Below are 23,439 nucleotides of genomic sequence, written 5' to 3' on the forward strand. Positions count from 1 at the left end.
AATTGTATTGTAGCAGATTAATATATATTATATACTCCCTCTGTTCCACTTTAAGTGAAGTTTTAAGATTTTTATTTTGGTTCATAATATGTGATGTTCTCACTATTCTAGGTAAAATTAAATGTCATTCAAATTTTGTGACCAATTACAAAATCATGTACTATTTTATTATTGGTTAAACTTGTTTTATTTAATGTGATTTTTATATAACCAAGATAAAGTACATAAAAATTTGTATTTTCTTAATAATTGTGTAAAAATCTTAAACATCACTTAAAATGGTACAGAGGGAGTATTACATTTTGTGTTTTTATCTTCACCACTAAGAAACAACAACCATAAATTACACAAAATAATATTGTAGTTCACTTTATTCATATAAAACAACAACCTTAATTGGAACAAAATCTATATATTAACTAATAAAAATCTAAATTGGAATGTTATATTTGTAGAAAATCACAGTAAATTAGTTTTTTATATTATTATTTTCGGGAATACTATATTTCAAGATTGTGTTTTTATTTCAGCATAAAAAATAACAATCTAGTGTAATTAATTAATTTAAATTTTTGATTTTAAATGAAGTGGAAGAATCTGTAAATAATAAAAAAATGCAATGGCTAGATATGTAAATAAAAAAGTATTTGATCTGCTATCCGTGTTTCCAAACAAATCTCATTTAGTCTGCTATTCAAGTTTCCAAACGACATGATATGTAAATAAGAAAGGAATTCAATGGCTTAATGTGTAAAAAAAAATATTTAATCTACTATCCATATTTTCAAACAGATTTCATTTAATGTGCTATCCAAATTTTCAAATAATACCAAAAACTACTTCAGTTATAATAATATAAATATCCAAGTTTCCAAACAATATCAAAAGGTACTTTATTTATAATAATATAGATATGAATATTGCAAATAAAATTAAATAAATTCTTAAAAATTTTAAAATGTATAAAATTCTACATTAATCATTATCAAAGTTAATAAGCCGTTAATTAAGCTGACTCCACATCTCATATGGCAAAGTTTGTTGAGTTTTTTTTTATCTTGGTATTTCCAATGGTTATCATTATTTTTCCATCAAAATGAAAATGAAGTAAATTTAAAATTAATTTGTGTTTTATTCTAATGGTTTTCCTTATTTTGTTACCTCGAAAATAATATTATATTATTAATTAACTATTTTAATAATGTTTATTTTTTAATAACTTACAAATTTTACCAAAAAATAATTTTATTTTAACTAAATATTTATTATATACGTATATTTAGTTTCTAAAAGAATATAAAATGATTTATATAAACTTATAGTTATATTATAAAAGTATCAATAATTTTGTCAAAGTGTAAAAATACAAATACTGAATCTTTTTATATACAAAACTATAGAAAAATTTAAGGATCAAATTGTAAATAAAAAGTCTAGCATCAAAATGAGGTTGTAAATTGTGTTCTTTCAAATTTGAAGTGATATTATTCATAAACTCATTTTCTCTTTTAAAATAATATACTACTGAAAATGGTTTCTTTTATTTTTTAATATTTTCTCTCAGAGTGATAGAATATTGGAGATAGTTTTAGAAGTTCTATAGACAGTGGTCTCATAGAACAATGCAACTTCCTGGATTACTGATGAAACAAAGAACTATCAGAAAGAAAAGAACAAAATTGTTGCAGTTATGAAAATTGATACCTCTTGGACTCTTCATATATAGTAAGTAACTCAGAGCTTGCACAAACTTGAGCCAGAGTGGACATGATGATGCTTCAAGATCGACATGCCTAGGACCTTTATATAAGCTTGGACAGTGAACTGATTACTTCTCTCTCCCTTCATCCCACATATTTTGAACAAATACAATTATACAAATGCATGAGTTTGCAAAATCAGGAGTGGTTGCAGTATGAGGCTTACCGTCCTTCACAAAATAGGTTGCACTTGCACCGGAGTACATATATAGAAACAAATGGTTTGGTTAGATCATCTGCTGATATCGACTTTATACACTCGATATTCTAGCTCCATTCATTCAGAAAACAGCCACACTTGGATTTGATGTTTTATCAGACATTATAATGTCACTTACAGAGAAATGATGTTTAACCAGGCAGCAGTTGAGTAGTCCACTCCTAGTATTCTAACATGTTTCCCAGTACCGTTCACAAGCCGCATACTTACAGTATCAAACCAACAGCACAAACAAGTGGCTGCATCAGTGAAAATGTAAATCATCTTTTAGAATTAGCATATGAATAACCCCAAGGTGATGGAGGTTAATAGGTATGCAAACTTACAACTTACAACTTACAACTCTGAAGCCTTTTTACGAAAAAAAAAAAACTTACAACTCTAATTCCTTTTGAGCTGAAATACTTTGAAACAGTGATTTCTGCAACAGCCTGCAATATGGTGGAAAGGGTCTGATTAGCAGTTCTACAACTATGTGATAACTGCTCCATTAAAAGACACTACCTTCTCGGTTATTCGTTTTTTTGTTGCCATGTCCTATACCGATCAGTTCTTGCTTGAGGAATCTAACCGAAATGAACCGAAAAACAATTTGAATTTTTAAAGTTTGCTGATCGGTTAATAGCTTCAACTGGATGTCAAACCAAAAACCAAAATTTCAGTTCGGTTTGCTTCGGTTCCTACCGAATGCCCAGCACTAGTTTGAGTTATGAACGTTACTAGCTTCGGTTCTGAGATTATCTTTTTCGGTTAAAGTGGCTCTGAGATTATGACAAGAATTAGCATAGTATCTTTTTTGTTGCCCAGGAAAAAAACGATAACTAAGCGAATTTATTGATTAACTCTGAACCTAATAAATAATGGAGTGACAAGTGACAACACATCCACTTTCAGGGAAAAATAGAAGACACATTGATATATGCAGGGAGAAGAGTTATACTCCCTCCGTTCCTAAAAATAGGATTTTCTGGATTTTATTTTTGTTCCACAAAGAAAGATTTTGTATATTTTTAAAGTACTTTTGTATATTTTTGAGGTACTTTTGTATACTTTTGAGGATCATTAATTATGAATATTTGAATTGATTAAATTTTATTGGTTGATAGTTATTGGAAATTGTATAAAACATAAATAGTAAACTAAAGTTGGCAAATATTTATTGTAGTCTTCATAAACGTGAAAACTCTAGAAAATCTTACTTTCAGGAACGGAGAGAGTAGTATTTTTGTTGATAACATGATGTTACATAAAGAAAACCACTCGCAGAAAATGCTGGCATAAAGTAGAAAAGTTTGAGTTAAGAAAAGGCATACGGGGACAAAAGCTTTTTGCAATCGTGGGAAACCACTTTGATCTCAAATTAATTAATCATTCAGTCGGTGTTCAAGAAAAACAAAATCATTCAGTCTTCATCATAATCCACAAAAAGAAAAAAAAACTCTATCTATTATTTTTATTGCTAAAATAATCTATTTGTAACTCATTTTTTCAGTAATACCAAAAATACCTTTATTATGATAATTTTAATTAAAATTGATAATTTAATTATTACATAAGTAAAACCCAAAATTAATTTATCATTAATAAATATTTTTTTTTAGTTTCTCCTTTCAAAACTATTTTTTCTATTCATTTCGGTCACATACCTCATGCTTAATTCCAACAAATATAATTTGTGATGCTTTTCATATTGACTAAATATTTCTTTGAGATTCATTTGGTTCTAATGGCTTTCTTTGACAAAAAAAGTGGTTAGTATTGGATGTCATGTTAGTAGAGTTTATAAATTATAAATCATATATGACAAGAATAAAACAATATCATCTCTCAAACTTTTTTTTTGTTTTGAAATCATATAACAAACTTATATTTTGACATTTTGAAAATTACAAAATTGTATTTTCTAGCATGTTATAATATGAAAACTTCACTAGTCCTTCAAGTGTTAGCATACTAACATCTAGTCTCAAAAATCAAGTATAAACTCAAGAAAGAAACTCTTCTTTTATTAAACTCTTCTTAAGGAAACACTCAAAAACCCTAAGTTCTCAACTCACAATCTATAAAACTCACAAAGGTATGCAACACTCTTGCATCTCTTATATAGATTCTAATATTCTTAAACTCTTAGGTATTATCAATGTACACGGTTACAGTCTTGTATGTCTTCTCGGTGACTTCTCCAAGTAGTTCTTGAAGCCATATGGCTTGTTTAGCTGCTTCGGTGGCTGCTATGAACTCTGCTTCACATGATGACGAAGCAACAGTCTCTTGCTTCTGAGAACACCAAGTGATAGGACAATCATTCAAGTAAAATATGTGCCCCGTTGTACTCCTTCTGTCGTCCTCATCTATGTTGTGACTACTATCACTGTAGCCAACTAGTTCCATCTTGTTTCCTCTCGTAAATGTTAAGCCATGAGCCGTAGTTCCCTTTAGGTACCTAAGTATTACCTTTAGTGCATTACCATGTGAAACCTTAGGATCATGCATGTACCGACTTAGTAGTCCCATGCTATATGCAAGGTCCGGACGCGTGTGTAACAGGTAGCGAAAACAACCTATCTGACGTCTAAAATCCTTCTCGTCAATGCTCTGTTCCTCTCGAGACTTCGAAAGAACCAGACCAGCTTCCATCGGTGTTTGGACAGCATTGCAGTCATGCATCCCTGTTTCTTGTAGTATCTTCTTTGCATATCTCTCTTGTCGCAATGTTATTCCATCTCTATGCTATTGTACTTCGATGCCTAAGTAGTAGGTTAGCAAACCTAGATCGCTCATATCAAATATGGTGGACATCTCTCGTTTAAACTCGTGAATCATGTCGATGTCGGATCCGGTAATGAGTAAATCATCGACATATACAGCTACTAGTAACAGAGTCCCCTTAAGACGCATGTAGTATAATGATGGCTCCTTTGAACACTTAACAAACTTCAGCTTCGCAAGTTCTCGGTTTAATTTCTCATTCCAGACTCTCGGTGCTTGCTTTAAACCGTAAAGAGCTTTCTTCAACTTATATACTTTGCCTTCACTGCCTTTCACAACGAACCCTTCCGGCTGTGTAACGTATACATCTTCCTTCAAATCTCCGTGAAGAAACGCTGTTTTAACGTCTAGGTGGTGCACTTCCCATCCATTAGAAGCTGCAAGCGCAATAATAAACCTGACAGTCTCAATTCTAGCCACAGGAGCGAAAACTTCATCAAAGTCGATCTCATGTCTCTGTATATAACCCTTTGCCACAAGCATGGATTTGTACTTGTTGATGCTTCCATCCGAGTTCCGTTTGATCTTAAAGATCCACTTAAGTCCTATAGCTTTGGCTCCTTCTGGTAACTCAACCAGATCCCACGTTTTATTTTTAATTATCGAAGCAATCTCTTCATCACACGCATCCCTCCAAACTTTCTCTTGTACTGCATCTTCAAACTCCCATGATTCCTCGTTTATAAGTAGTAAGAGTCTTTCTCCTTCGCACTCAGAACACATGACATAATCGCTTAAGTAGCTAGCTTGGCGCCTTTGTTTCTCTTGTTGATCTTCGGGGCATCTCTTGTGAAGAGGCCTCACAAGTTTGTTCACTCGACATAGATGCACTTCCACTCGTATCTCCTTCTTCTTTTATATGTTCCTTAGCTTTCTCTTCTGGCTTATTTATCTCTCCATCAGATGTGTGATCGTTGAGTGGAAGCTTGAACATACTAGGTTCTTTGTCTTCTTTAGTTGAACTAATCCACTTCCAAGCTTTTGTTTCATCGAATATGACATCCCTACTCACTATTATTCTTTTGGTTGCAGGATCCACCAATCGGTAGGCTTTTGAGCCTGGTTCCGTGCCAAGATGAACCAGCTCTCTTGATCGATCGTCGAACTTACGTAGGTGTGGTGATTCAATCTTTGCATATCCAATGCAACCAAAGACTCTGAGATGCTTAAGGCTCAGTTTTCTTCCTTTGTAAACCTCATATGGAGTCTGCTCATTTAGACTTCGTGTTGCAACTCTATTTATTAGATACGTAGCATGTCGTATCGCCTCTCCCCACATATAGTTTGGTATACTCATGTGTTTTAAGAGACTCCAAGTCATCTCCATCAATGTTCTGTTTCGCCTTTCCACAACACCGTTTTGTTGTGGCGTATACGGAGCCGTCAGTTGTCTTTGTATTCCAGCTTCTTCACAAAACCTGTTGAACTCAGATGATGTAAATTCACCTCCTCTGTCCGTTCGAAACATCTTAATGCTCTGTTTTGTTTCACTTTCAACCATTGTTTTGAAGACTTTGAATTTCTCATAAGCTTCTCCTTTCTCCTTTAGAAGTATAGTCCACATGTAGCGTGAACAGTCGTCTATGAGAACAAATATATATCTGTTCTTTGCCGCGGTTGATGGAGAAATTGGTCCACACAAGTCTCCATGCACTAGCTCTAGTAACTCTGTTGCTCTGAAAGATGTTGATTGTGGAAATACTTGTCTTGTCTGTTTTCGTAATAGACATGACTGACATGTTTCTCTCTCAATGTTTATCATCGGTATCCCTAAAACCAACTCCTTCTGTATCATAAGCTTCATCGAATCAACCCCGATGTGTCCTAGTCTCGCGTGCCAGCGTGCACAGTTGTTCTGAGTAGATACCTGTAGGCACTTAGGTACACTAGCCTCCATGATCACTTTGTAGAGCCGATTTCGTGCCCTTGTAGCTCGTACAATAAGCTTCCCATCCTTATCATGCAGTGTCAGCTTATCTCCTACCATTCTTATGTCGCAACCTGCTTCAGTAGCTTGTCCAAGACTGATAATATTGCTCCTTAGGTTAGGTATGTAATACACATCAGCGAGAAGCTTCTTTTCACCATCTTGACTAATAAACAATATAGATCCTTTTCCTCTGATGTTTATTCTCGAATCATCCCCGAACCTGACCTTTCCAGAAACAGTCTCGTCTAGGTACTTGAAGTATCCTTTGTTACCCGTCATATGATTGCTAGCCCCATTATCTAGGTACCATACTCTGTCTCCATCAGTACTTGACTCAAATTCCTTGGGTCGCACGTTTCTCTCATTCAAATATACTATCTCATGCATCATCAACGCATCTGCCGCCTCAGTGTCTCTTCTTTAGTCTCTTGTGTCTCTCCCAACTTGAGAATTCTATCGGGACAGGTTGCAGCAAAGTGACCCTGTTTGTCGCATCTGAAACACGTTACTCTAGTTGCATCACGAGTTTCCCAATATGACTTTGCTTGTTTTCTGTTTTCCCAATACGGTCTTACATCTCTGCTTTTCCAAGATCTGCCGCGACCTCTCCCACGGTTATTATATCTTCCTCCTCTGCCTCTTCCTCTGTATTCTCCTTGATGATCTCGGCTCGTGTTTGAGTCAGTGTTGGCGTACATTAACTTGCTTTGTTGACCCTCTGTGTCCTCTTCCTCGCTCACACGTTCCTCATAAGCTTTCAAACGACCAATTATATCCTCGAAACTAGTCGTTTTCAGGTCAAGAAGTTGTTCAATAGAAGCAACCATATGAATAAACTTCTTTCTTGGTAGGCTCTTGAGAAATTTCTTCACCAACTTAGTTTCCTCCATAGTTACTCCTAGAGCAGCTGATTTTGACGCAATCTCTTGCATCTTGCCAACTAGATCATCTATATTATCTCCTTCTTTCATCTTAAGGCGATCGAACTCAGCCTCAAGAGTTTGCAGTCTCGCTTCTCTTACTCGTTCTGCGCCAATATGACGCCCTTTAATTGCCTCCCAGACCGTATAAGCTGTCCCTGACTCACCGATTTGAAGAACCAAAGATTCCGGTATTGATTGGAATAATAAACCCATCGCTATGTTATTCTTATCAGTTTCATTAGATTCACTCTCCACAACCTCCCATACCTTATGAATCTTTAGTAAGATCTTCATACGTATTGACCAAACAGTGTAGTTTGTAGCGTTTAACATTGGACAACTTATCGTGGATGAACCTACTTCCTTCGGTTTGATTACCACCGTCGAAAGATCTCCCATCTTTGCTCTCTTTCTTTTTTATAATTGTAGCTCTGATACCAAATATAGTTTCAAAAATCAAGTATAAACTCAAGAAAGAAACTCTTCTTTTATTAAACTTTTCTTAAGGAAACACTCAAAAACCTTAAGCTCTCAATTCACAATCTATAAAACTCACAAAGGTATGCAATACTCTTGCATCTCTTATATAGATTATAATATTCCTAAACTCTTAGGTATTATCTATCCTAATCCTAACTCTCTTAGGATTAGCGTAACTTGACTTCCAAGTTATTTTCAAGTCTATCTTCAACTTCATGTCTCTTAGGATTAGGATTATCTATCCTAATCATATCTGCCAAAACATGTAAACATTACGCAAGTCTATTGAATTGGTATTTGAAGTCTATCGTAGATGTGTAGACTTGACGAATTGACGTTACCGATTTTTGCAGACAAAAAATATAAACTTTTATCGAAATCTGTCAAAATGGTATTTGAAGTCTATTGAATTTGAATTGGTATATATAATCTATAGCAAATATGTAAACTTGACACTAGTCCACCGATTTTTGTAGATAACATATAAATCTACCAATTGAACTTTTATATATGCTAAAAACATTGAAACTTTATGCAAATCTGTTAAACTGGCATTTGAAGTCTAACACATATGTTCAGATTTGGTGCTAGTTCATCAAATGTTAGCAGATAAACATACAAGTTCATCGTTCAAATTTTTATATCTGCCCAATATTCTTTTGCTTAAGAGTATTATTGGAACGTCTTCTAGATATATTACACAGTCTAGTAGGTTATCTTATTTATTTTTATATTTTAAGGGTTATCATAGCAAATGTCCCATCTTTATTATGACATTGCAATTATGAGAAAGATTACAAAGACGATTCGATAACCGACAAACTATCTGCCTTATGAAATCTACACCTAACTGTATCATCTGAGCCGTCCTATGAAGATCCACTCCTGACCCGATTTACTTGCACCATGTTGAAGATCTCTTGCACACCTTTCTTCTGTTGTCTGCATTAATAAACCGCTCTTTCCGGGACTTGAAACCTGGATTTCCTGAAATCTGCAAGAAATTGCATAGTCTGGGGTTCGAACCCTAGACCTGGGTGTAGAAGCCTTTAAACCTTAACCACTAGGCTACGGTGCTTCCACGTGTCCCATCTTTATTTTACATGGATATTTTCGAAAAACTTTTGCTAAATATTCTGTTACTTTTAAATGAAAAAAACTTACGAAATTGCAATGTAAAAGAATTGGTATTCCTTGTTGTTTTGGTGCTTATTTGGACCACGCCTTTTGCATCACCAGTGACCACAGGTCCACAACTACTATGTCAACTCAACGACATATGAATATCTCTCATATATTTATTTCAATATCCCATTATGTGCACACATCTTCAAAACAGAAGACAAAATGCATTTCTTTTTGAAATTGGCATTCTATTAAAAAATAAAAATGGAAAAAGGTGTAGCCCAGCCGGGCAACACATAGGGCTATGCATTTCTTAAGAAAATAAAATATCATACATGCTAAATTTTGTATACCAATTCCTCACTATGGCAAAAACCGTAACTTCTTAAGAATTCAACTAAAATTTCTCTAATTAGAGTAGGTTTTTATTACGAACGACTTTTCTTGACTAATAAGTGTGTTAGTGTGGGTCGACCAAAAAAAAAAAAAAGTGTGTTAGTGTGTATAATAAGAAGAAAATATTTTTTTTATTCTTGAAAAATATACTGTTTAATATATGTGTAATTCATTTTGTTTGATGTTAACTCTTTTTTTTCTCTGTCGTCCGTCATAATATAGAGAGATTTGTGTGCGACTTGTATACTCAACTTCCTATATTCCCTCTTCATATAATTCAAAGCAACAAATCTTTGTCTCTTTGTCTCTCACAACTTCCCAAGAACCACCTTTCTTCTATTTTTTTTGGTTTTTGAAATTCGAATGCAGAGAGAAACTGATCGGAGAATGGCGACGGAGCATATAACCCGTAAGGCAGACGAATACAGTGTCGAGCTTTTACCTAGCGACGACGACGCGCCGCCGCCGCTTTCATCGTCGTGGCGTCTCAGCCTCGAGACTTTTCGACTTCCTTCTTCCCTGTCGTCCACTGTCCGTCACGACGGCCGTACTCGCTTCTCTCGCTACTTCCGTACTCCCAGTGAGTTATATGTTCTTCGTGTTTCAGTTTTCGCTCAACATGTTTTGTGTGGATCATCGAAGATGTTACATGAGTTGTTGTTGTTGTATGAACTTAATCACGTGCACGAAACACAAACGTGATTAAGCAAATGTGTACTTTTTGGATTATATATCTGTCACACTCTCTTGTGATTAAATTGTCCAGAAAAATAGATTCATAATTTACCAAATTTGTTTGAAGTATATAAAACTATAATTATACTCTGATTAAAAACCTTTTTATTGATTGATTCAAGGGAATATTAAGCTTTTTTCTTTTGTTGATTCAAAGTTATCAAGCTTTTTTGGATTGTGTATATGCCAGATTCTTTGTTTTTAAATTATGTGGATGCTGATGAATCAGATTCTCTACAGAGGTTTAAGCTAACGCGTTGTAGCATTAATGATTTGGAAACTTCTAACTAAAACCATTAACGTCGACTTTCAAAGGGGTTTAAAAGTTTAACCATCCTCTGCTGTGCCAATGCAGGAAAGGAACGTAAAGTCTCTGAATACTACAAAAAGCAAGAGAGGCTCCTCGAGGGCTTCAACGAGATGGAGACTATCCATGAAACCGGTTTTGCATCTGGAGCTCCAACTGAGGTCCGGCTCTACCACTTTCTTTAGTCTATCTCTTATAGGGTTTGCATCTCTTTAGTCTGTCTTCTTCTTTATTTTTGGTGTGTCAACAGGAAGAAATGAAGAAGCTTGCAAAGAGTGAGAGATTGGCTGTACACATTTCCAACGCTACAAATTTAGTGCTTTTTGTGGCAAAGGTTTATGCATCTATGGAGAGTAGATCCATGGCTGTGATTGCTTCAACTTTGGACTCTCTCTTGGATCTTTTGTCTGGTTTTATCCTTTGGTTTACTGCTAATGCCATGAGCAAACCAAACCACTTTCATTATCCTATAGGCAAACGACGGATGCAGCCTGTGGTATGGTCTATCTTCTGTCTACTGACTCTTTGTTTTCTTTATGTGTGTGTTGATTCACCAGTAGCCGGTTTTACTTGTCTCACAAGAAACCATACCTACGTAAGCCAAACCAGCTGCCCAAGCCTTGTGAAACTGAACTTATAACGCTTCATGTTAACAGGGGATCATTGTGTTTGCTTCCGTGATGGCAACTCTTGGACTGCAAGTTTTGCTAGAATCAGGAAGGCAACTAGTCTCCAAGGTATATCAGAGTGTTTTCCAATTCTCTGATTTTTTTATTTGTTGTATATAACTAATTATCTCTCTTTGTTACAGAATGGTATTCACATGAATAGCACAGAGGAGAAATGGATGATCGGGATCATGGTCTCTGTCACCATCGTTAAGTTCTTGCTCATGCTTTATTGCAGGGGATTTCAGAATGAAATAGTTAGGGCCTACGCACAGGATCACTTCTTTGACGTTGTAACCAATTCAATAGGCTTAGCAACAGCCGTCTTGGCTGTTAAATTCTACTGGTGGATTGATCCCTCTGGTGCTATAGTTGTAAGTTTTCACTCAAATCTTTTCAACTTTACTCATTAAAAAACTCATAACTTTGGAATAATCAAGAATTGTCTTGTGGGATTAGAATGTGGAATATCTCATAAATAGCACCTTTTATTTTTGTCACAAAAATAGCATTCAGATTTTAAAAAAAATCCAAAATAGCATTTATTAATAAATAAAAACTATAAATAATCTTATGTCCTAAACTCTAACTTCAATGTCATCTCTTGAATATTTAACTACAAACTCTAATCACTAAGCCATAAATTCAAATATACACATATTTTTGATCATTTAATAAATTTTATTTTAAGGATTTTCCTATTTTGTGAACAAAAACTTATGTTATTTAAGAGTATTTCTCGTTACGATAATCTTTCTTTCTTATTATGGTTGCAGATTGCTTTGTACACCATAGGAACATGGGCAAGAACCGTACTGGAGAACGTCCATTCGCTCATAGGACGCTCTGCACCGTCAGAGTTCTTGAATAAACTGACATTCTTGATATGGAACCATCACGAACAAATCAAGCATATTGACACAGTTAGGGCCTACACTTTTGGATCACACTACTTTGTTGAGGTTGACATTGTTTTGCCAGAGGACATGAGACTGCAAGAGGCTCACAACATCGGAGAGACTCTTCAGGAGAAGCTCGAGCAACTTGCTGAGGTGGAACGAGCTTTTGTTCACATAGACTTTGAGTTCACTCATCGTCCTGAACACAAGTGTAATTAGATTTTGACCAGAAAATATTCAGGACGTGAATGATACCGTTAGGTAACGTTCTACGGTTCTAGTGTTAGTTCTTTAGTAAATGTTATCTTGTGGTCTGTATGGAAATCAAATGAATGTTGTTTCTTTTCAAGTCTATTGTTTCTCCAAATATGCGAGTGAAGATGTGTGGTTTGGTTATTGTTGAACGTTTATGGGATGCACATTGCTTGCCATTTGATGTAATGTTTGTGGATACGCACTGCTCAGGACTATATAGGTTTTTACATACAGGGGCTGGCCATTCGGGTATCGGATCGGTCTCGAGGCAGATATTTCAGATACAGAGTATTTTGGATCTAGAGAAATTGATTTGGATTGGATTTGGTTCAGTACTTTTTGGATACGGGTAGGTTTAATTATATACGAAAATCCAAAAATATTTGGATTCAGTTCTGATCCAAACATGCTTAATGTCATCTCTAATATAACACTATGTTTTTCTATATTTCACTCAAAATAGAGCAATTCTATTATAGAGTTAGAGTGAAATATATGTTAGCCCACAAGCGACATTACAGGCCCAAGCCCAACAGCCACAACGGTCATCTCCAATATTGTCGACTTGCAGAAGAGAAAGAAAAGCAGAGGAGTGTACGACGAAGAGTTTTGGGTTTACTCAAAACAGATTTGATCATCTCTTATCCATATTAGCTGCCTAATCTACTTTACATCTAGCTAGTCAAGAAGATCTAGACGTTTCTATTAAGTCTGTATATATATCAAAGCTTGTAATCGTTATTCATTAGGTTGAGTTAATAAAATCAGTAAAGTTTCTTGTTAAGTCTCACATGGTATCAGAGCCGCTATAACCTTAACAGGTGCTCTAATGGCGGATCTGGTTAATCCTTATCCTTTTCCAAGCAAAGTTCATGTCGTGAGCTCCGTAACTCTCAAGCTCACTGACTCCAACTACCTCCTATGGAAGACCCAGTTCGAGTCACTCCTGTCCAGTCAAAAGTTGCTAGGGTTTGTCAATGGTGTTGTAGCGGCGCCTCCAGCAACGCGTGTAGTCACCACCAATGAAGTCGAAGCTGTGGAACCAAACCCCTTGTTCGAGTCCTGGTTCTGCACATATCAACTTGTCCGTTCATGGATCTTTGGCACTCTTTCAGAAGAAGTCTTGGGGTCGGTTCATTCTCTCACCACCTCAAGAGACATCTGGATCTCTCTAGCAGACAACTTCAACAAGAGCTTGCTTGCTAGGGAGTTCTCTCTTCGCCGAAGTCTCCAACTGTTGATCAAGAAAGACAAAACGTTGTCTGTGTATTGTCGTGAGTTCAAGTCTCTGTGTGATTCTCTCAGTGCGATTGGGAAGCCAGTGGACGAGTCCATGAAGATCTTTGGATTCCTCAATGGACTTAGCCGAAAGTACGATCCCATCACAACGGTGATACAAAGTTCGTTGTCTAAGTTCCCGGCGCCTACGTTTAACGACGTTGTCTCAGAGGTGCAAGCGTTCGTGATATTCGTGTATACGCACACCAATTAACCTAATGTGCACACTACCACAATCGAATGGTATGTCGATGTAGCACTTTAGGATCGAATCCACAGAGACCAACTCTTACACTTTATTTCTATTGGATCAATACTTAGCTAAAACAAATATGGGGTTTTGTTTTGAGGGTAACGTGCAAAGCAAGTAAAATAATATAAATGAGAATTCAATTTAAAGAGAAGCCAGCCTAGGGTTACTTCATCGGGTGTTAATACTTGTGAGCTAAACAATTATTCAAGTGCTAATAAGAACAGTCTAGAACTCGGATCACTCAAGTAGAACAGTCCACTGTCGTGGTACTGCTCCCTACGCTGATCGATCTCACCGTCTAACTGTCGTTGAGGTGAGAAGCGATCGCAAGCAATAGAGCTCAAGTCCGATAGGTTCACAAAACACCCTAAATCTACTTTCGCTGATTAGGGATGCAATGCTCATTCAAAAAAGATCTAGCAACCTATTACACGGTTAATGAACAGGTTAAACCTATGATCTAACATTAAGCGGCCAGTTTAATGCAAGCAGTAAGAATGGTTATGAATGAAGACAATCGAGTGATTCACTTATCTATGTTTAGCTCACAAAATCAACACCCTAGAACCCTAGACAAGCTAGCCGACTACTCAGCCATGAACAGAGAAAACACAGAGTTCATAGATGAATAATACTGCATAAATATAACAGAAACAAGAGAGGGTTCAGGATGATCTTCTCTAAAACGAGAGAGAGAGAGATCCTTCTCCCTTTACAAAGTAGCAAATCTCAAAGTAAAAAGCTCTAGAGTCTGTTTCTCTATGAAAAGTAGCGTAGAATGATGTAGAAAAATAGAAAAAGAAGTTATATCAAAAGCCACAGGCGGCCAGAGAGAAAAAGAGGATAATTAGGGCAAATCCCGAGATGTTGTATTTTCCTTATTCGTCGGGAACAACCGCGGGATCACTCCGTCTGCTTGTTCCGCTTGATCGGGAACAGTCATCAGACTGTTCTGCGTGAAAATCACCAAACTGCACTGTTTTCTGCTTCTTTTGTTCCAGCAGGTCCATTTCCCATCCAGTGCAACTCCAGACCTGTAATGACTCGAAAAGGACTAAAAAGACTCGATAAAGACTTGAAAACCAATTAGAAAACATATATACAATGATGTATAAAACACCATATATCAGTTCGACATAAAGCTCAAGTCCTATGAAGATGCTACAACCGTGTCTCCACACATGGCGTTTGCAACTCAACATAATACTCCACAGTCGTCTCCCCCACCCTACAATCCGAACTACAGAGGTAGAGGTCGAGGTTCCTACAGAGGCAGAGGAGGCTATTCAAGTAGAGGTAGAGGGTTCACTCAACACCAAACGAACCCACAGAGTCAAGGAGATAGACCGGTTTGTCAAATCTGTGGTTGACCAGGACACACTGCCCTCAAGTGCTACAACAGATTTGACAACAACTACCAACCTCAACAAGCCTTCTCTTCCTTACGTGTTGCAGACAACAACGAATGGGTCCCAGACTCAGGAGCGTCTGCACATGTTACTGCTTCGCCCTCGAACCTCCAGAACTCCCACCCCTACGAAGGAAATGACACCATAATGGTGGGTGATGGAGCTTATTTGCCCATCACGCATGTGGGTTCTGCAACCATTTCCTCTGCTTCAGGTAATGTTGTCTTGAATGAAGTCTTGGTTTGCCCCACTATACAAAAATCCCTTCTGTCGGTTTCAAAATTATGTGATGATTACCCGTGTGGAGTGTTCTTTGATGCTAATAGTGAATATCTTATTGATCTACAAAAGGAGAAAGTGGTACTAAAAGGACCTCGCAGTAAGGGGTTATACATGCTGAAGAATCAGGAGTTTGAAGCATTCTTCTCTGACATAAATGTATCAGCATCTGAAGATACATGGCATCTCAGACTTGGACATTCAAGCTCTGGCGTTCTTCAGCATCTCAAGTCTAGCAACGCTATCGTAGTCAATAAAGGTCAAACCAGCCCTCTGTGTGAGTCGTGCCAGATGGGGAAGAGCAGTAGACTCAAGTTCTTTCAGTCTAGTAGTAGTGTTTCTCAACCGTTGGGTAGGATCCATTGTGATTTGTGGGGTCCTTCACCTATTGTTTCCTATCAAGGTTTTCGGTATTATGTTGTTTTTGTGGATGAATTCAGTAGATTCTCTTGGTTGTATCCACTTCATAATAAAGGAGATTTTTACTCAGTGTTCAAAAGCTTCAAAACCCTTGTGGAGAATCAGTTTAATGCGAAGATAAAAGAGTATAAAAGTGATGGTGGCGGTGAATTTATAGGACAGAACATGAAGCATTACCTGTCTGAAAATGGTATCCATCACCGCATCTCTTGCCCTTATACTCCAGAGCAAAATGACGTTGCAGAAAGGAAGCACAGACACTTCTTGGAACTAGGGCTCTCAATGATGTTCCAAGGTCACCTTCCTCTGCAACACTGGGTAGAAGCATTCTCCACGGCTAGTCATATCATCAATCTGCTTCCCTCGTCAGTCTTAAACAACAAGAGTTCGTTTGAAGTGCTTCACAAGAAGAAACCTGACTACAACATCCTGCGTGTCTTCGGCTCGGCGTGTTACCCGTGCCTACGTCCTGTCGGAGCTCACAAGTTTGAGCCGAAATCGCTACAATGTGTACTGCTTGGCTACAGCAACCAATATAAAGGCTATAGGTGTCTTTACCCACCAACTGGCAAAGTCTACATATCTAGACATGTGGTGTTCAAATGAAGATTGTTTCCCTTATAAGGAACAATACAAAGCTCTGGTTCCTCGGTATGACACAACTCTCCTCAAGGCGTGGCAATCTGCAAAAAGTCCTACAGAACAGGTTTCTGCAGTCCCTACTAGTGCAGGTCTTCAACTCCTACCTAGTCCTCTCCTTGATCATGTTGCAGTACAACCGGCACCAGGTGAACAGCCATAACAACCTGCTCCTGCCTCTCCAGTTATTGTCGAGGAGAATGCAGCTCCTGACATCCCTCAGCCGGTTCAAGTGATCAACCATCACTGAATGCAGACCCGAGCTAAAGCAGGAATCATGAAGCCTAATACTAAATATGCTTTGCTGGTTCCTAAATACTCTACCAAGATCCCAAAGACTATTGCTGAAGCCATGAAGCATCCTGGTTGGAACAAAGCAGTCAGTGAGGAGATTGGAAACATCCACATGCTACACACTTGGACTCTGGTTCCTCCTACAGAGGATATGAACATCCTCAGTAACCGTTGGATTCACACTGTGAAGCTTAACCCTGATGGAACTCCGTATAAATTAAAGTCACGTTTGGTAGTGAAGGGATATGAACAAGAGGAGGGCCTTGACTACTTGGAAACGTTCAGCCCAGTGGTTAGAACCGCTACAATCAGACTAGTGTTGGATGTAGCTGTTGCTCGAAGGTGGTCTATCAAACAACTAGACATCACCAGTGCATTTCTACATGGCGAACTACAGGAACCTGTCTTCATGTATCAACCTGAGGGCTTTGTAGATGCACAAAGACCAGATCATGTCTGCCGCTTGACTAAAGCCTTATACGGGCTGAAGCAGGCTCCACGGGCATGGTTTGATACCTTCAGCAACTTCCTTATAGACTACGGTTTTGTCTGCTGCAAGTCTGATCCCTCCCTGTTCACTCTGCATAATGGTTCTGTCTCGATGGTTCTGCTGCTCTACGTAGACGACATTCTCCTAACTGGAAGCAATGATCAAGCTCTACAACAGTTTCTTGAGGTACTCTCCCACCGCTTTGCAATGAAAGATCTCGGAGTTCCCTCATATTTTCTGGGCATTCAGATTGAAACACACGCAGATGGGTTGTTTCTACATCAACAAGCGTACACAATGGACATTTTATATCAAGCCCAGATGCTGGACTGCAACCCAATGCCTACTCCTCTGCCTCAACGCCCTGAAGATACTGACACAACTCTCTTCCCGGAGCCCACCTACTTTCGAAGCTTGGCTGGGAAGCTTCAGTATCTCACAATCACCAGACCAGACATCCAGTTTGCGGTCAACTTTGTGTGCCAGAGAATGCATCAACCTACTATGTCTGATTTTGGCCTTCTCAAACGGATACTACGCTACCTGAAGGGTACATCGCATCTTGGGTTTCACATCAAAAGAAACACTAACCTATCTCTCTCTGCATATTGTGATAGCGATTGGGGAGGTTGTCTAGAAACCAGAAGATCAACAACTGGCTTCTGCACTCTGTTGGGAACTAATCTCATCTCATGGTCCGCAAAGCGTCAGGACACGGTTTCAAAATCTTCAACAGAGGCTGAATATCGTGCTCTGGCTGCTACTGCACAAGAGATCAGTTGGATTTCTCTGCTGCTACGAGACCTCAAGGTTCCTCAACCGCATGCTACTCTGCTTCTTTGCGACAACCTCTCAGCAGTGTACTTAAGCACCAATCCGGCACTTCACAAGAGATCAAAACACTTTAATACTGACTACCACTTCATCTGTGAGCAAGTTGCGCTTGGCCTGATCGAGACAAAACACATTCCTGCTACGCTCCAACTGGCTGACATTTTCACAAAATCCCTCCCAAGAAGAAGCTTCGTTGACTTGAGACACAAACTTGGTGTTGGCCTTTCACCCACCACAAGTTTGAGGGGGGATGTTAGCACACAAGCGACATTACAGGCCCAAGCCCAACAGCCACAACGGTCATCTCCAATATTGTCGACTTGCAGAAAAGAAAGAAAAGTAGAGGAGTGTACGACGAAGAGTTTTGGATTTACTCAAAATAGATTTGATCCTCTCTTATCCATGTTAGCTCCCTAATCTACTTTACAGCAAGCTAGTCAAGAAGATCTAGACGTTTCTATTAAGTCTGTATATATATCAAAGCTTGTAATCGGTTATTCATTAGGTTGTTAATAAAATCAGTAAAGTTTCTTGTTAAGTCTCACAATATAGAGGGATGTAATTTTTACTCTATTTGCACACAACTTCCTCGTTGTATATTTGATCCAACTTCCAATGATATTTGCCTCAAATGATTTTGGTCTGTTTTGTGTTATTTCAAGAATGGTAAGAGAGTGAAGAAATACGGAGGGACCAGAGATACTTGGGAGATACCGCTAAACTCAAGATTGCACCAGGATTGGTAGATTGCACAAGGATTGGTTGGACCAGTCGTGGATAAAGGTTCTGTATTGAAGTTTGTACCTACGCAATGCATGCCGTGAAGCAAGGTTTCCAAGATCTTAGTGTTTCTTCCTCTTTGCAATCTGCTCACGAGCTCTTTGAGAGAAAACTTCCTTAGACTCGAGGTACACCAATATTTATACTCCTTGGAGAACTATCTTAAAGCGCGAGTTTCACCATTTTAATGTTAGCGTTTACGTTTTATGGTTTTGAATAGGCTCGTAACGGTGCATCACATAGTGAAAGGTGGAATCCATGAACTGGTTTCTTACGAAAATAAATCATTTTAGCTTTTCCTGAGTTTACTCTCCTTATGTAATCAACCATGCAATAGTAGTAGTGTCTGGTTACAACAAGGAAATACTTGTCTCTCGCTTAATATTTTGTGTAACTTTGAATAGCTGAATGTTGGTTTCACTTTTGTATTTAAACACAAACAAGCAAATGTCCCATCTTGCTGGATAATAAAATAAAATTTGTATTACCAATAGAAGAATGTGACAGAGATACCAAGCACAGGAAACAGCTCTATCATCGTCCACCTCCTGCACTCCTGTTCCATGACAAGTACGATGGATCTCCCAGTTGCCTGAAACCCAAATATTAATAACCCTTAACATTATATTCATTTACAACATGTCTAGTTTTGGTGATATATGTAGACTCTTAAAGATTCTCTATGCATTGTATTGAAGAGAATGTTATAGGTATACCTTGGCTTTGCTAGATACAAGACCGAGAAGAAAACAGCCAGGGACAAGCATATACTACCAACAGTTAAGTACGCGATCCCAAGGAAGTCATTCCTTCCACCAAGCCAGCTTGTGGTAGATAGCACAAGCTTCTTCTTTCCATTGAAGCTATAAGTGTTGTAATTGTTCTGCAACAGCACGTTTATGGTATCTCCAGCTTCAAGATCAGTGTCTATTTTGCCATACAGCTTTCTAAATATTGGTAGAGCTGCAGTTCTCATCCACACTATTAAGTCTTCTTGCTCACTCAACTGCCACAAACATTTTAAAAAATATTAAGAGTGTCTATAATAATATCATTTGTTTCTTTGATCAAATAGGCCTTATCTTGCTTCAGATGTGAGATTCTTGACACTTGAAAAAATAAAAGACTTACTGGAATCTTTGGATCAAGACTTTTACCGCCGATGGGAGATCCTTTTTGGAAATTTTTGGGGAAGACGTTTTTGCCAAACTTTGAATCTCTATCGCTTTTCCATGAGATGTCTTTCTTATTTACAGATAGTTTTTGGTTGTTTCTTGTGAAGTCATAAGTATCATTGAACAAACTCCAAGCAACAAGACCACAAGGAACAATAGGTTCACCACCTACTGTATCCTCTGGCGCACATGATTTCACATCATGTTCATCTTTTGGACTTCTTAATTGTCCATCTTGTCGACTTTTCACATACCTGCGATTTACATCAAAAAATGTTTAAAACATTACCATTTTAAACTTCTTATGATAATTTTCTTTTTATTGACATGCTCAAAAGATGGTACTGCTAGTTTTAATGAAAAATCACAAACACGAGAGTGAGTTGTTACCGTCGATGATTTTGGTAATAGTTCTCAAGCTGGTAATATACATAGACAGGATTCTTCATAGTTTTTGTTACCTTTCATAATGAAACAAAAGAATATTGTGAAAGACAGCTAATGAAGAAAAACTATATAAAGATATAAAGATGATAAATATATACCGTTATTGTTCTGTTACACCTTTTATCTTCTAAGCCCTGTATGTACCTGACTTTGTTGTCTCTAAAGGTTAATGGAATGCAGTCTGTGTCATATTGATCAATAATTTCGATAACCTTGTAAAGAAATTTACATTTAAATCAGAAATAAATTTAGCTGGAAAGTGAGAGAAGACACAAAATTAAAAACATACACCCTGAGAAGCAAATAGGCAAATCGCTCCGAGAGGGATAAAGACAACCCCCGAGACAAGAAAGGTTAGAATCACCTGCACAAGAGGATAAACAAGAACTAGCAATAGTAAACATTGCAAAATGTACCCCAAATAATGTTGACTTTCAATGAGTTGTTGAAGCCTTACCCATTTTGGAGTAAGAATAGGTTTGCATGCTGGAAGCTCCTGTTGTGTAAATCTTGAATCTGATGAAGAAAATGATGGCCAACAGATTAGGTGTCTAGCTTACTTTTTTTTTTTTGAACACAAGGTTTTCTAGTTTACAAATCTAAGAATTTTATTGTTATAAGAAGAGAAACAATATGGTATCAAACGTACAGTTTGATTTGCTGAGAGTTAATCTAATAAACAAGAAATGGGTCTAAACTATTTGTCAAAGTTTCATATGCGATGGATTTCTAAAGACACCAATGTAATAATAAGAAACAAAACAGCAGCCATTGTCTATGATATATACTTGAATTAAGATATCACTAATCTGAATTTTTCCCTATATGATATATCTCTACACAATGTGAAATTTTCGTTAATAGCCTAAAAACATCTTACACAAAGAATCTGAGTTTCTGTCTTCCTGACATTCATTTCTATGCGCGCTTAAGTTCCTTTCGAGAGAAACACATAGAAGGATTTTGATCAAATTACAAGAAATAATGGTGGAAAATGAAAAAAAAAAGTCCAGAAAACAAGGTATGATCGCAAAGCACACATTTATCAGCCGATAAATATGAAAAAAATGTATCAATATTTGGGGATAGAAAATCATAAATCACATTTTGGACGCTTTGAGGTGATTTTGGCAGCAGAAGCCTCAGGGGATCCACCGCCTAAGGCAATTGAGGACGTTGCAGAGAAGCTCATTACGAAGAAACTACTTGGCTAGAAGAAATAACTATCTCGATGAACTTTCTAAAGGAATATAATTTCTTTTTTTTTTAACGTTTGCAGGTTTCGATTTGAGTTCTCGGATATCCGCAAAAATAGTCTAACCGAATTTTAAGTTTTCAAATTGAGATTTTTTCAGTCATAAGACCAAGTTAATTATTGAACCGGAATTATTTTTGGTGACACTCTCTACCTAGGCTGGGCAATATACTCGAATCCTAAGAATCAAACCGACGATCTAATTAAATATTTTAATAGATTCAAAATTTTGGTACCTGAAGATTCGGAACCGAACTAGACCTCAACCGAAATATTTCAGATATCTAAAAACCAAATCTAATATCCCAATAATATTAAAATGTACATTAAAAAGAATTCCAAAACACCTAATTATATACAAATAGCTAGAAATAAATACTCAAAATGGCTAAAAATACTCAAAATACAAAACAAATTTGAAATACTTAATGATTTTATTGTCCAAAGATTCAAACCAAACCAATTTTATGTTATTATTAGATATTTAGGCTACAGTATTCAAACTTATATGTTGTTATTTTTATTTATGGATTTTTAGAATTTTAAAGTATATATGGATCTTAAAACTTTTAAAAAGTAATTTAAATGGGTATTCAAACCCGAATCAAACCCAAAAAGATCTGAATCAAATCCGAACCGAAATTTATAATATTCAAATTAATCTAAAAATTCTAAACTTCAAAATTCTAAACCCAAATATATCAGATCTGATTCATGGTTTCAAGGTGGTTTCTGTGTCGACGTGTAGTCTCCCTATCTCGCGATTGTCCCTCTTCGGTGGCAGTGGCTAGAGGTGATTGTTTGTACTATCTCTGCTAGCTTATTGGTAGTATTCGGTGCTACATGATTATTCTTGTGTCGAAATATGGATGGGCATCCGAGTATCCATTGGTTCAGGTTTTCGGAGCTAAAGATTTTAAGTCTCATTTAGTATTTATAAATTTTGATTAAGGTTCGGTTCAGATTTTTGTGGGTTTAGTTTAGTCGGGATATCCATTTAAATTATGTAAATAAATTAAACAATCTCCTTAAAATTCAAAAAAAATACAACATATAAATTTGAACAATGTAAGCTAAATAGCTAAATTTAACATGAACTAATTCATTTTATATATTTGGATGGAAATCAGTAGCTATTTAAGATATTTTTGGTATTTTGCATATGTTTGAATTTTTTGGATATTTACTTTTAGCTATGTTCAAGTATTTTAGATAATTCTGAGTATTTTTGAATATTTGGATATGTTTTAGATATTAAATCTAAAAATAATTAATAAATATTATGTTTCAGATATTTTTCAGGTGCCTTAAATATTTTGTTTCAGGTTTCGTTTTTCTGCTACCAAATTTTTGGATCCATTCGGATATCTTATCAGCTTCAGTTCGATTTCGGTATAAATGTTTTGGGTTGGATCGGTT

The 23,439-nt window shown here is 36.9% G+C and overlaps 3 protein-coding genes across 3 annotated transcripts; 1 reads left to right on the forward strand and 2 right to left on the reverse strand.

Moving 5' to 3' along the window:
• Positions 1–4,107: 4,107 nt before the first annotated feature.
• LOC108808399 (secreted RxLR effector protein 161-like) lies at positions 4,108–4,647 on the reverse strand. Its single transcript, XM_018580555.2, has one exon. The coding sequence runs from the start codon at positions 4,645–4,647 to the stop codon at positions 4,108–4,110; it is 540 nt and encodes a 179-aa protein (XP_018436057.2).
• Positions 4,648–9,732: 5,085 nt separating this feature from the next.
• LOC108808982 (metal tolerance protein 10) lies at positions 9,733–12,566 on the forward strand. Its single transcript, XM_018581091.2, has 6 exons — positions 9,733–10,183; positions 10,694–10,806; positions 10,896–11,141; positions 11,302–11,382; positions 11,457–11,687; positions 12,090–12,566. The coding sequence occupies exons 1-6, from the start codon at positions 9,967–9,969 to the stop codon at positions 12,429–12,431; spliced, it is 1,230 nt and encodes a 409-aa protein (XP_018436593.1). The 5' UTR covers positions 9,733–9,966; the 3' UTR covers positions 12,432–12,566.
• A 6,940-nt stretch (positions 12,567–19,506) lies between these two features.
• Positions 19,507–22,019, reverse strand: LOC108809953 (putative ALA-interacting subunit 4). Its single transcript, XM_018582084.2, has 8 exons — positions 21,870–22,019; positions 21,223–21,281; positions 21,055–21,129; positions 20,864–20,977; positions 20,709–20,779; positions 20,275–20,572; positions 19,860–20,149; positions 19,507–19,735 (listed from the first exon to the last, which is right to left on the reverse strand). Exons 1-8 carry the CDS (start codon positions 21,955–21,957, stop codon positions 19,678–19,680), a joined length of 1,053 nt encoding a protein of 350 aa, XP_018437586.1. The 5' UTR covers positions 21,958–22,019; the 3' UTR covers positions 19,507–19,677.
• Positions 22,020–23,439: the final 1,420 nt, after the last annotated feature.

Source organism: Raphanus sativus, chromosome 6, assembly GCF_000801105.2.
Source record: "Raphanus sativus cultivar WK10039 chromosome 6, ASM80110v3, whole genome shotgun sequence".
NCBI classification, from domain to species: Eukaryota; Viridiplantae; Streptophyta; class Magnoliopsida; order Brassicales; family Brassicaceae; genus Raphanus; species Raphanus sativus.

Coding starts and splice junctions, on each gene's coding strand:
- LOC108808399 (XM_018580555.2), bottom strand. CDS start 4,647: ATGCATGACTGCAATGCTGTCCAAACACCGATGGAAGCTGGTCTGGTT.
- LOC108808982 (XM_018581091.2), top strand. CDS start 9,967: ATGCAGAGAGAAACTGATCGGAGAATGGCGACGGAGCATATAACCCGT. Junction 10,184..10,693: donor TCGCTACTTCCGTACTCCCA/GTGAGTTATATG, acceptor GTGCCAATGCAG/GAAAGGAACGTAAAGTCTCT. Junction 11,383..11,456: donor GAAGGCAACTAGTCTCCAAG/GTATATCAGAGT, acceptor TCTTTGTTACAG/AATGGTATTCACATGAATAG.
- LOC108809953 (XM_018582084.2), bottom strand. CDS start 21,957: ATGAGCTTCTCTGCAACGTCCTCAATTGCCTTAGGCGGTGGATCCCCT. Junction 21,282..21,869: donor CACCTCAAAGCGTCCAAAAT/GTGATTTATGAT, acceptor TTTCTTCATCAG/ATTCAAGATTTACACAACAG. Junction 19,736..19,859: donor TTGTATCTAGCAAAGCCAAG/GTATACCTATAA, acceptor TTTGGGTTTCAG/GCAACTGGGAGATCCATCGT.